Raw genomic sequence first — 13,170 nt, 5'->3', positions numbered from 1 at the left:
CATGAGGTATCCAAACACGGCCTAGTAAAATCAAAATCCCCAAATGGGTGTCCCAGTTTCTGGTTTAAAATTCAAAGTTTATGAGCCTCTTACTGAGTGGTGGAAAGCTTTTATTTTCTAAAGCTCGATAGGGATCCATGGAACGACATGGACACCACAGTATAATATAGGATCCACATATTTTATCAATTCTATCATGCTTGCTGATGAAATTGGAGGATTGTTTCCTCCAAGGTAGGGAGCAAGTCGGCAGCACCGAATCCGATCTCTACTTCTGATCTATATAAATAGAATTCAAATGATGCTAAGATACAAGAATAATACAAATAAAACTTTTGAGTGGCTCTAATGTCATTTGTAGAAAATGGAATTTAGACGTAGCAATTCGTTCAGTAATGGAGTGTCACTGTCACCATGATTGGACATACTAGCATGTGGCATGATTGGACATACTGAACATAAAAGAAGGTACCATAAGGGAAAGCAAGTAACTTGTTTAGAAATTAAAATCAACTTCCAAGCTGAGTCAATTAATACTTTTCAAGTTTCGATCCTTTTATGATGATAATAATCCCTAGTTAGAGAATACATGTTCTGTTATTGATAGATTTATAGCATGCTGATATTAATAACAGTGACACTGATAATAAAAAAAGCTCTAATTGCATTAGAATGAAAAACAATAAAATTTCATATCTGATGTTTACTTGTTACTACGACTTTTGCTTTTTGAGTTGTTTTTTGTGATGTATAATTTTCTTTCCAACAACTAATAACAAACAATAAGTTAATGCAAAACTCCTCAGGACGACTTGTCCATTCCTGCAACTATAGATAGTAGCATTGTAGCTAAATTCTAGCTGAATTAAAATGTTTTCCCCACATTAACATCTTGTGGAAGCGAGCTGTAATGGCAAAGCAAGAGGCTGAGAAAGCCCACCAAGAAATCGATAAGGGAGATTAGTATTCATAACCAATCTCTTGCAAAGTCTTGTCTACCCAAAGAGACAATGAGGCCGGAATATAGTGAAGCAGACATGACCACCAAATATGATGGAGGAGAGAATTTTAGTGTTTAGTGGCTGAGAGAATAATTTGAGCCCTTTTGCCATGGAGAGAATGAGTTCTCAAGAATAAGAGAACTCTCTTCATGGTTTTGTCGTTATGATCGATGCAATATTTAAATAGTTATACAGGTGTCAGAAGTATGTATTATTGAAGTTTTGTTTTATGGATCCTTGTATGAACTGGAGAGTTGAATAAGGGATTTATTCTTTTCCTCCACCATTTAGATGTAACTATAAATGCATTTTCTAGTGGATGCTTTGTCTGTAAGAAAAGCTTGGCAATGGCAGCTAACAGTTTAGGAGATGAAAACATGTGGAAAGGAAAACATGAATAAGTTTAATTTCTTGACATAAGAGATGTAAGACATAGAAAAAGAAAATGCATAAACTAATGATTGGGAACCCATTTCATCAAAGGTAATAACAAGATTTGAAGCGCTCATTCTATCAAAATAAAATCACAGAATAAAATAAACAAAGAAGAAATTTGAGAGAGAAATCTATAACCGGGATACTTACTTGGATTTTCTAAACCATTAAAACCCATGTGGTCATGCATAAGTAGAAACCAGACCATGTAGAAGTTGTGAACACAGTTGCTGAAGCAAAGGAAAAGCAAACAAAGCTATAACCTTTAAAACATCAAGAGTTAAGCAAAAAAAATTACTGATATGAAGCACAAATCATAGATATAAGGACAAACAGAAAATCATACATGGGTAATTGCCCAGCCTTGGCCTTATTCATGAGGTTGATCTTTTCAATATCCCCTATGAATGGGACTCCAAGAAACGGAGATCAAATATGTCCCCAAATACTAAAACAAAAATATATGAAAACAGAGAACTCAAAATACAGTATTGTACTTATTTTCTATCTCACTAAGCTGAAGCAGTAGTTCTGTTACGCTGCCTAGTGCATGTTATGTAAATCTCTAGGAGGGAAGAATTCCAAAACCATTCCCATGTGTTAATTTCTTTTCAAACCAAATTGAAAAAGAACAAGAACAGGAAAGCAAAGAATTGGGTTTTAAATTGATTTACATGTAAAATATCCTTACACTACTGACCTCTTTAAAAAATGATCGTTAACCTGAACTTCATCAAAGGGAATTGCCCTCATCGGAATCAAATATATTGAAGGAAACCAGCTCTCTTGTCCCTCTCCAAACAAGAATGCCAAAGACTATCATTAAAGTTTTATTTTCCAAAGAGATGGTTGTTGGGATGGGATGATACGTGCATCAAAATGGAAATGGAAAGTACTGCATTAAAAAGTAAAGACATCTGGTGTAAAGCATTGCATTAAATTAAAAAGAAAAGACACCTGGTGGGATTTTTGGACTTATCACAGGCCAAAATGACGAAAAAACCCTAAGAGAATAGGACATGTCAGGAAGTTTCACAAAATAAAAATTGGGACTTAGAGGGAATTTTTCCAAAAGATGGTTGATGAATGAGATCACATAAATCTTTAGAAGGGCGAAATGAAGTAAATGCTCTGTCGAAATTGCACATGTAAGGAAGATCTAGTATAACACATTCAGGGATACGAATGGAAATAGGAAGGGGCAAAACAACCGACGATTTTTCCTCATGTGAGTTTTTTGGATGCATATGGAGGGGCAAATAAGGAGGCTGATATGACGAGATTGCCCTGGAAAATTGAGACCTATTAGGAAGTCCAACAAAAAGAAACAGGATACAGAGGGAATTCTGACTAAAGTTAGTTGAATTATTGGACTAACCAATTATTGGACTAACCCATTATTGAACTATGGCCAATATTTGCACTCACAATAGTGCAAATATCAAATAGATACACTCCCTCAACTATGGCTAAATTCCACTTCTAACCCTGTGGTAACGAAGGTATCAAGGACACCCCCTCAACTTTCTGACCTTTTAAAGTAGACTCCTTGACTTTTCACCCTATAGTTCAAAATTCATCAAAACACCCCCTAACAATTTCTTCATTCCTGTCCACCCCGTCACGTAACAACCATTATTGAAAGATGAGGGGGTGCCTTGGTGAAGTCGATACCACAGGGTCAGAAGTGGCCATAGTTGAGGGGGTGTAAATGTAATCATCCATAATTTTTTTCCACAAAAAAGTTTAGGGAAATGATATCAGCACAACCATATTTTGATATTTTCACTAACCCATCTTGTCTTTTATTATTTAAAGAGCTGCCAAAGGTTATTACACTTCCCAAAAAGCTCTTACATGCCAATTAGGAAAGAAAAGACAACCAGCGTGTGTGCAATTATTAAAACATGGTTGTGCTTGGTAGGATCCATTGTAGAAGGCATTTCGCAGATGGTCTGCTGCATCTGACAGCAGCCACCTCGTGAAGGAAGACAAGATCTACTGAAAAAGTGAGCCTATGTGGCTGCTATCAGATGCAACAAACCATCCTTGAAATGCCTTTTGCAATGGACGCTAGCAAATCCCAAATATGTTTGCATTTGCATTGAGGGACTTAACCAATTTTTTTTATTTTTTACTTTCAAAATATTTATGTTTTGGCCAAATAATGAGCCCCGTTGACTAAGCAAAAAATATATTAGATAAAAAAAAGCAACTAAGTGGTAGGGGTGTCAATGGATCCAGACGGTCCGATAGATCCTCCGAATCCGAACATTAATGAACATGATCTAAACACATCAATAGGATCCATGGGCCTATTTTGGATCATCAAATGTGGGATCCGAAAATTTTCGGATTGTATATGGGCTTGCAATAGATATCCATTGGATAGTCACAATCCGAATTATTTTACCAAAATACCCTCCAAATTTTCATAATGTTTATAATTCTTTTCAGGGTATTTTCGTCAAAACCTCTTATTAATGAAGTGGAATGCGATTTCACGACTCAAAAGCGACTTCTTGCCTCTTGTGTTTTAGGGTTTTTTTTTTTCTTTTGCCCTGAGATTTTAAGAAGAGAGAGGAGAGGAGAAGAAGAAATTTCGAGCTCCTCCTCCGGCCACTGATCCCCTCCACCAGCTCCCCCCATATGCTACTTCCACCACCTCTTCTAAATCCCGACCGCTGCTCCATAATCACCTCAAAATCGCAGCACCACCATTATGCTTTCATTATGCTAGTCTATTGAACTTATATGATGTCATGAATATACTATTAGTTCATTATTTTGTTAGTACTGAATGTTATTGTTATACATCATATTCTTTGATAATAGTTATACATTATATTCGTGTATGTAATGTAGATTAATTTTATTGTTTACAAGCATTATTTTACTCATAGATTAAACATAAATAAAATTTTAATATATTTGAAGAAAATGCATATAGATACACTAAGAGTGGACTGGCATTCTAACTCTTTTTAAAAAAATTAATTGTGTACTAGCTTAGTGGGACATAATAGGACACTCCGATGGACTGTCCGAATTAAAATGGATTGTGATCGTGACGTAGAAAGTAGGATCCGAAGAACAATCCGAATCCGATCCGACCGATAAGGAATTTGAATGGATCGTGACTGTGACATAGGTGGATCCGATTCGAAGTGGATCCGTTGATGGGGGTGTACAACATATAACCCATGAACTTTCTCTCTCCGCTTCCGATGTGGGACTGTTACACCATGTGTCTTTCTCTCTCCTCTGAGTTAGGGAGAGAGAGAGGAGAGAGAAAGACACATGAGGGGTCGATTTAAGATATTTGGGAGTCTTTTAACCTTCTCATTTGATTCATCACTCCTGCAAAAGTGTGCTGAGAAATGGCTTTCTGCAAAATTGCCTAGCAAATCCCTAAAAGCTACGGTTGAAATTCAGCCCAAAATCAAGGCCCATCAAAATGGACGGTTCAGATCAGTCAAAAGTGAGACCCACTCTGTCATAGTATGCCAGCCTCATTTTATTACAACGAGGTTTCGGTATAGTGAAAACTCAATTGTGAATTTGTGATTCACAAATTCTAGATTAGTCTTCTCTCCATTTGGTTTCTTAGACTTTTGTAAAACTTAGTTGGAATTTCAGTAGTGGATTCTATTACATGAAGTGTTCTACGATCACTCATAATTTAGTCCACGGGGCGGCTGATGTACTTCACACACACGTAAAGAAAAAAGGCTCATTTTCTATTGCGGGTTACCATATAAAAACTCTCCAGTTAATACTCAATACACATCAAAATCTCAACAGGAAAAATGGGGTACGTTTTTTATTTGCCCTTATCTGGTTCCCACCTATACCGCTTTATACAACACATGCTGTATATAAACAAAATTTTTCTCCTACCTAGAAATAGAACCAAAATCATATATATAATCTTCTCTTAAGTGCTCGGCTTCTTTGTGTTTTTTCTTGGTGGGATTGATGGAGAAAGAAAAGTTCTTATGCTTTTATCTCTTCTTTGTTTTGTTGATTGGTAGGGAGATGAACCTCCCTTCTTCTTCTTCTTCTTCTTCTTCTTATGCTAGTTCTGATTTGTAGGATGCTGAATTGAGTTTAGAAAATTTATGGGTTTTATTTTTGTTATGTTCTTTTCTTTACAGGGGTTAAGGTGAAAGGTTCTCATCACCATGACCAGAAGCTTTTTGTTTTTGGTGATTCCTATGCGGATACTGGGAATTGGAGAACAGATTCTCGCCCGTGGAAGGAGCCGTATGGGATCACTTTCCCTGGGAAACCATCCGGTCGTTGGGCAGATGGCCGGGTCTTGACTGATTACTTAGGTGTGTTTGTTTTTTATTCTGTACTTAGGTGTCTTTGTTTTTTTATTCTGTAAGATCCCACAACAGAAAGAGAGAAAAGATTTTTGGGTTATATATGTGGATTCTCTCTCTCCCCGTGTTGACATGTTTTCAGCATCTCCAAGGGGTGGGTCCTTGGGGAGTGGGTTGCCAATAGACTTGGCAAATGGGTGGGCCAGACCGGGTTTCACCCAACCCGTAAGGGTCTGGGTGGTACAGGCCGGGTCGCAAATGACCCAGAATCTTACGGGTCACAATTTGGTGAACCCAGACCCTACCCGTATGGGCTGCGTGGACCTCCGGGTCACTCAGTTTTTTTTAAAATTATTTTTGCCGTATTTATTCCCATACTATAGGATGATCCAAACCGTCCATGTGATGGGCCATGACGTAAATAGGTGGTGCCCAAAAAATCTTTTCCATAGGATGATCCTAACCCTCTGATCTATAGAGGAATTGCATATTATTATTTATGGAAACCTCTATAGATCGGAGGGTTAGGATCATCCAATGGAAATGATTATGGGGGCACAACCTATTTATGTTGTGTCCCATCACATGGACGGTTTAGATCATCCTATGATGTGGTCTGTACCGTACTTTCTGAAAAATATAGACTATAAGGGCTTTCAACATATAAAATCTCGATCATTTGGGTTTTTATGGGCATCCGTAGGTCCATCCGGCCCCGCCAAGTTTTGATGGGACCTGTATGGGCCGGGTTGAATTTCAAACGGGTCACTAATTAATTTAGTGCCCAGACCCGTAAATTACGGGTGGGCCGGGTGGACCTGTAGGTCCGGGTCACTTTTTGCCGGGTCTAGTTGGCATGGTGCTACTGGAAAACAAAATCCGGGTGGGTAGAAGACCCAAAACGGGATAGTATTTACACAGTAGGATTGGGAATGATTCCTTTTCTTTTAATATCTCTTTTTATGTTCTGATTTCACTTTTAATAAGACTCAAACTATTGGATTTTTGTTACCGTGGAATGGCAAGTGATGGGTTATTTTTGCAGGACCCGGAGTCAATTCGAATTGATTTTAGAATATAGGGCAAGGATAGGCTAATTTTTTATTTTCAGACATGGACAGAGTCATGTACATTGGACATCTCAAGTCGAGAATTTATATGGTGAGAGCCCTTATAGTCCTGTATTTGTTCCCCAAAAATCATTTCCATAGGATGATCCTAGTCCTCCATCTACAGAGATCAGAGGTGCAGTTCCTCCATAGATTGGAGGGATTGGATCATCCTAAGGATATGATTTTTGAGGAACTACCGATTTTAGTTGTGTCCCATCTTATGGATGGTTTGGTTCATCCTATGATGTGGTCCGTACAGTACTTTTTGAAAAATACGGGACTTTAAGGGCTTTCACAAATAAACTATATCTTGAGTCTAAAGAGTTTGGGTGTATTTGCTTCCTGTTAGTTTTGGATTTTAAGATTTGATTTTGAGTCTTAAAATGATTATTGGGCTCAAAAGTACACAGTTTTTATTCCAATAATCAGTTTGGGTGTCAAAATCAATTCTCAAAATCAAATGGATGCGTTTCCCAATTGGATGCTTCAATACTTTTCATTATCACCTTTGCCTTTCTTTTCTCAAAGTTAGGATTCTTTAGCTTTCCTCTCTCTCTCTCTCTCAAGATATTAAAATTGAATCATATCCTTCTATTCTTACTTCGATATTCCAATGACTTCTTGGGTATGTAAATATTTTTATTTATCTCCGTTGTCTTTTCTTGTTTACTTGTATGTTATGCCTCATCATTCTCAAAAACCATTTGTTACGTTCTTCCCCTAACACGTGATATTATTATGACTATTTATTTTTTCTTAATTTTTGCATTCTTGTTCTGTTTTCGTGACAAGAGTCATAAGATTACTCGAAAAAAATGCAATAAAAAATCCCATTTTCCTTTGCTCATTTTCTTTCTTTTTGGGTGTCTGTCAAAAGCTTGTCACATTTCTATTAAAATTGTGAAATGATATCAGCACAACCATATTTTGATATTTTCGGGATTCGCTAGGGTCCATCACTAAAGGCTTTTCACAATTGGTCTGTCGCACGTCAGACCAGCCACATCGTGAATGGAGACAAAAGCTTTTGTCTCCATTCACGATGTGGCTGGTCTGACGTGCGACAGACCAGCCGCCGCGAAATGGCCTTTTCCTATGGACGGACGCTAGCAATTCCCTTTTCACAAACCATCTTGTCTTTTTAGTATTTAACAACGTGTCAAAATGTTATTTCATTTCCCAAAAAGCTCTCAGCCTCTCACAGACCAATTAAAGAAGAAAAGACAGCTGGGGATGGGCAAATATCAAAATATGATTGTGCTGATAACATTTCTCTAAAATTTCTTTCCTAAATAATTGGATTGCTCAGTTGGCTAAATTTCAAATTTCATTGTTTTTACGTATCATTTTTCACTTTTCAGCTTCATTCCTGGGAATTCGATCTCCCGTCCCATACAAATTGAGGAAAATCGGGCTGAAACTGTTACGATACGGGATGAATTTCGCCTATGGAGGGATGGGAGTCTTCGATACGTTGATTGCTGGGCCAAATCTAACGACCCAGATCGATTTATTTCAGCAGATGGTCCAAGAGGGTGTCTATACCAAAAATGACGTCAATTCCTCCATGGCTCTGGTCTCCTTTGTTGGTAACGACTACTACAAGTATATCGCCCGAAACGGCACATTACAGGTACGCAAACATTTCGGTCTTGGCTAACATGTGGGGTTACATAAAAGGGGGTGCCCGAGGGAAGAAAAGGGGATTATTATATCTTTTTAGGATTTGCCATGCGTGGGCCCCACCATACAATATCTTTTTGATTGGGTCTGGAACCACTTGATCAAGATTAATGTGGGACCGTTTTATTTTAGAATATCAAACCATGGCCCACCATATTAGCTTTGGCCTAGTTTTAAAAAATGTGATGAAAAAAGAAGGGAAGTGATATTTACGCCCCTTTTGATCACCAGGGACACCCGCGCCAGTGTACGTGGCAATCAAACCCACTAGATTCTTCTGACATCAAGTACATTAGTCTCCCTCTGGTCATTGATACAATGGCGCTGGGTGTCCCTAGTAATCAAAAGGGGCGTAAATATCACTTCCCAAAAAGAAACATGATTGACTTTACAAAACCTAAAGAAACAATACATTAACTTAGTCGGACACAAATGTTGTCAAATATGTGCCACGGTCAAGTGTAAGTTTATCTATAATTATTGTACTTAATTAGTTCTAGGGAAAAGTTTTCCTACTCGGTGGAGTAGATAAGCTTATTTACTCGGTCGGGTTAAACAGTGTGGACCCACATTGTTTGGGTGTTCCAAACCATTCATTTAAAAGGCTCTTACCTAGATATGGTGTCCTCAAAATATCAGATCCATAGGATCATCCTAACCTATCCAAAAATGAAAGGAAAAATGGGCAGATTTGTGACAGACACTGTCTGTCCATTTTTTTCCATTTTTCCCTCCATTTTTGGATGGGTTGGAATGATCCTATGGATTTGATATTTTGTGGGCACCCTATCTAGTTAAGGGTCTTTCAAATGAATGGTTTGGATTATCCAAGCAAAGTGGGCCCACACTGTTTTCAACCCGACTGAGTAATATCATAGTTCTAGAATATCAAAAATTTCTTATATTCTCACCTAATTAGTAATTTTAAGCCTTTTAAGTATTTTCTCTATAAAAGCCAGCGTGAAAATTTGTACCAAAACAAGAACTTATAGAATGGACTCCTCATGTGTGAATACATAATCATTTGATACCCCGAAAATGTTCTTGTCATCATCAGATTTTTGATAGAATGACCATAGGAGATCATTGGACCTCTGAGGCATTATCTGATATTCAGATCTTAATCGTTATTATGAAACATCGTCTTTAAATTTGGTCTCTAAAGTTTTGTTCTCTGATATTCAGACCAAAAAACTCATAATTTGGTCTCTAAGATTTTCTCATCTAGTCTCCGGTTGCATCGTCTTTTCTAAAATGAAACACCGAAACAGCCCGATTCTTCGACCAAATCGAAACGGAGAACGAAACGGAGTCGACAACTAAGGTCTTGATATAGAGGGGTGCGGTATTTTTCTTAACAGTTAGCTTGTTTAGTGCCATCAAAGAACTTAGGCCATGTTTGGCAACCATGCATTTAGATATTTTTTCAAGGAATATTAGCTTACCAGCTATTGAGAAAGGCGTGGGCACAAGTGGAAGAGGGAGAGAATCAAGAGGGCACTTGTTGGAAAATATGCACTAGAGATTAAGAAGATGGAGATGGATTGCTTCACGACATGTTATTAATGTTGCTTTTCTTAAAAAAATATTCATCCCTACCAACTGTTAAACTGATGTGCATGGGGTTGCAGAGAATTTGCCCCCAAGATACAATGAAGGGTAGAAAATTCACCAATGTCTGTTGACGTAATGCACAAATGCAACAGACCGGAAACCCTTTTGGATTTTGGAGTCTGTGAGAGACTAATTTCTGTTTCTGCAGAAAAATGTCAGTCTCCAAGTCGAGATGAGGGTGTAGTCGCTAAAAATTAGGAAACAAAATCCTGGAAACTAGTGTCTCCGGTGACAAGAAGTTGCTAAAAATCTAGAAACAAAAAACTCAACTCGAAACCAGATCGACTTTTTCTGGATTTTTAGCAACTTCTCATCACCGGAGATACTAATCATCGCCACTTAGAGAAGATGATTTATCATGAAAAGCAAAAATTCCTGGCAGCCAAACATGCCCAAAAACTCTATTTTGAGTAGAGTTTTCTTTTCCGTATTCTTCAGTGTGCCCTCCCAGCTCTCTCCCTCTCCACTCCTCCTTGTCCTTCTACCATGCTGGATAAACCAACATTCCATGGAAAACACTTCCTTCTCGTCTAGCACTGCACTATCATAGTCATCTCCTTTTCTTGCATTGAACCCCTCCGTTCAGTGTCATTTTTGGTTTACGAGTTCCATAAGCAATGGAGGTGCCCTTCTTACCTGCACTGAAACTATGCATGGTTCTATGGCTCTCGGCCTTCTTAGACTTGTATCTCAACATTTTTCTTTTTTACACTTCTCTCATTTATTTTCCTACCATTAAAATATTAGTATTTTTTCTTCGGTTCTTATAAGAAGATTCAAGGATGGGATTTGGTAACGCATTTGGTTTTCTCTGTGAATTAGTTCTAACATCATTGCTTCTCTTTCATTCTTGTAGGGTTTGCCAGGCTTCGCTACAAAGTTAATTAATCAGCTGGCCTTGGATTTGAAATGCCTTAATGATCTAGGAGTGAAAAAGATAGCCATTACTGGGATAGTGCCCGTCGGATGTTTGCCCAACAACAACAACATGGCCTCTCTCCAACGGTGCAATGAGACTTTGAACCAGGCGTCCATTGGCCACAACGTCTTACTTGGGGAAGCCATAGCAAAGTTGAACAAGAGTAACAAGGATCTAAAAATCACAATCCTCGATCTCTACCAGGCCTTCATTTCCATACTTCAGAGCCCATCAAACCAAGGTATCATCTAAATTACTTAGAGGTGCAACATGGGCAGGACTCAACCCGAACCCAACGAGTTCAACCCGATTTTGGCTATGGTTGGGTTTGCATTTCCTCAGATTAGCACTGGCGTAGGGTTCGGAAAAGCCAACCTGATTTAATTTTTGGTTGGCCTGGGGACTAGGGAATGAGGCCTTGGGCAACCCAACCCAAGGAACCAAACCTGACCCTGTCAAAATCTCAATGTCATGGTATTTTTTTTGTATTTTTTGCTGTTTTTACCCTGTGCCAGTCCAAACCCAAACCAACCCAACAAAACCCGATCTGAATTGGAAAATTGGGTTGGGTTAGGGTTAAGAGATTTAAAGGTGAGTTGGGTACAGGTTAACTCTCCCTGACCCGACCTGAGTCTCGGGTTGGCTCGGGTCATATTAGGGTTGTGGTTTGAGTCCTTGGGTTGGGCTAGGGCTGTGATGTAGGTGGCCGCGGAAGCGCCTTCATCGATCTTTGGGAAAGGATTGGATCTTCAATGGAAAGTGTCGATTCTTGCAAGGGATGCAAGAAATCTAAAATCAGGGATAAATCTTGCATGAAACAAGATGTAAAGTGAAGAAAAAGGAGAAAAGATTAGAAAAAACCTAATCTTGTTTCCAATTTCACAAGAAATAAAACAAAGATAGATGAGAAGAGAGAACTCTCCCAAACCTCTCCAAAAAAAGAATCTCTACTCAATTTCAAACTCAACAACCACTTACAAATGAGAGGGAATGGCTATTTATAGCCAATTACAAAGTAAAATGACACTAATGCCCCTAACTAATATCAAATGACCAAAATACCATGAGTGATGCTAAAATAACCAAACTACATTACTTGAACCAAAAGACACAAAAGACATGTAAAATGATCAAATTCACCAACCTACCATTAGGCTAATGCATCAAATGCTAAAACTACTACACTATGAACATGGAAGGGCCAATGTAGAGATTCCAGGGGATGCTCCTGCATCAGGCTGGCCTCAACCCGACCTGACACAGTCCAAGTTGCACCCCTAAAATCAGTGGTCATTACCAAATATGATTTAAAGATGATTTCATAATCTTCTTCTGTTTTTCTTTCAAACATTGGCAGGGAAGTTGAAGTTTGAGAATCCATTAAAGCCCTGTTGTGAGGGAATAAATAGCAACTACTACTGTGGGAGTATAGATGAGAATGGGAAGAAAATGTATACAGTATGTGAGAAACCAGACTCTTACTTTTTTTGGGACACTGTGCACCCTTCGCAGCAGGGTTGGAGTGCTATTACTGCATCTTTGCAATCTACTTTCAACTCTCTCTCCTAATCTTCTACTGAGAGAGGGAGGGATCTTATTAGTCTCTTTTGTTAGAGTTCTTGTTGGGATTTTTTGTTAATTTTCTTTTCTTTTTCTTCCTCTTTTGATCTAGGACCATCTATACATGGTTTAATAACAAAAGTTAAAATGTTACAATCATGACAGTTTTTATACTTTAATGTTACAATCATATTACAAGTATACTGCTTTGTTGTGAAAAATCTGGGAAAATCTGATCCGATCTTGAACAAGTAAATGGAAAAGTAAAAATACACACAAACCACAAAATGAACATTGAGATTTTATGTGGTTTGGCCAAGATGCATACGTCCGCGGGCAAGAACATGATCTTCCACTATGAGAAAACAAAATACAAGGATTATAATGGGATTAACCTGCGAACCCACAAACCATAACTCTTTCTTTTCATAAAGAAAATAACCCTTTCTTTTCCCTCTCAACCAACATTGTGTAGAGTAAACCCAGAAGAAACCCTAGAGAACAACCTTGACTAGAAC

At 38.2% G+C, this 13,170-nt stretch overlaps 1 protein-coding gene across 2 annotated transcripts; it reads left to right on the top strand.

Moving 5' to 3' along the window:
• Positions 1 to 5,344: 5,344 nt before the first annotated feature.
• Positions 5,345 to 12,847, top strand: LOC143863904 (GDSL esterase/lipase At5g03610-like). Of its 2 annotated transcripts, none has more exons than XM_077374686.1 (5): positions 5,345 to 5,463; positions 5,591 to 5,773; positions 8,238 to 8,509; positions 11,030 to 11,333; positions 12,450 to 12,847. In XM_077374686.1, the coding sequence occupies exons 1-5, from the start codon at positions 5,415 to 5,417 to the stop codon at positions 12,659 to 12,661; spliced, it is 1,020 nt and encodes a 339-aa protein (XP_077230801.1). In that variant the 5' UTR covers positions 5,345 to 5,414; the 3' UTR covers positions 12,662 to 12,847. The 2 variants fall into 2 exon arrangements, with proteins under 2 accessions (XP_077230801.1, XP_077230800.1); XM_077374685.1 differs by having other exon boundaries at positions 5,345 to 5,466; positions 5,594 to 5,773.
• Positions 12,848 to 13,170: the final 323 nt, after the last annotated feature.

Source organism: Tasmannia lanceolata, unplaced genomic scaffold (assembly GCF_043159265.1).
Source record: "Tasmannia lanceolata isolate RefF3 unplaced genomic scaffold, GAP_Taslan_0.1 ptg000044l, whole genome shotgun sequence".
NCBI classification, from domain to species: domain Eukaryota; kingdom Viridiplantae; phylum Streptophyta; class Magnoliopsida; order Canellales; family Winteraceae; genus Tasmannia; species Tasmannia lanceolata.
The sequence above is the reverse complement of the archived record's forward strand: the minus strand, read 5'-3'. Positions and strand labels throughout refer to the sequence as shown.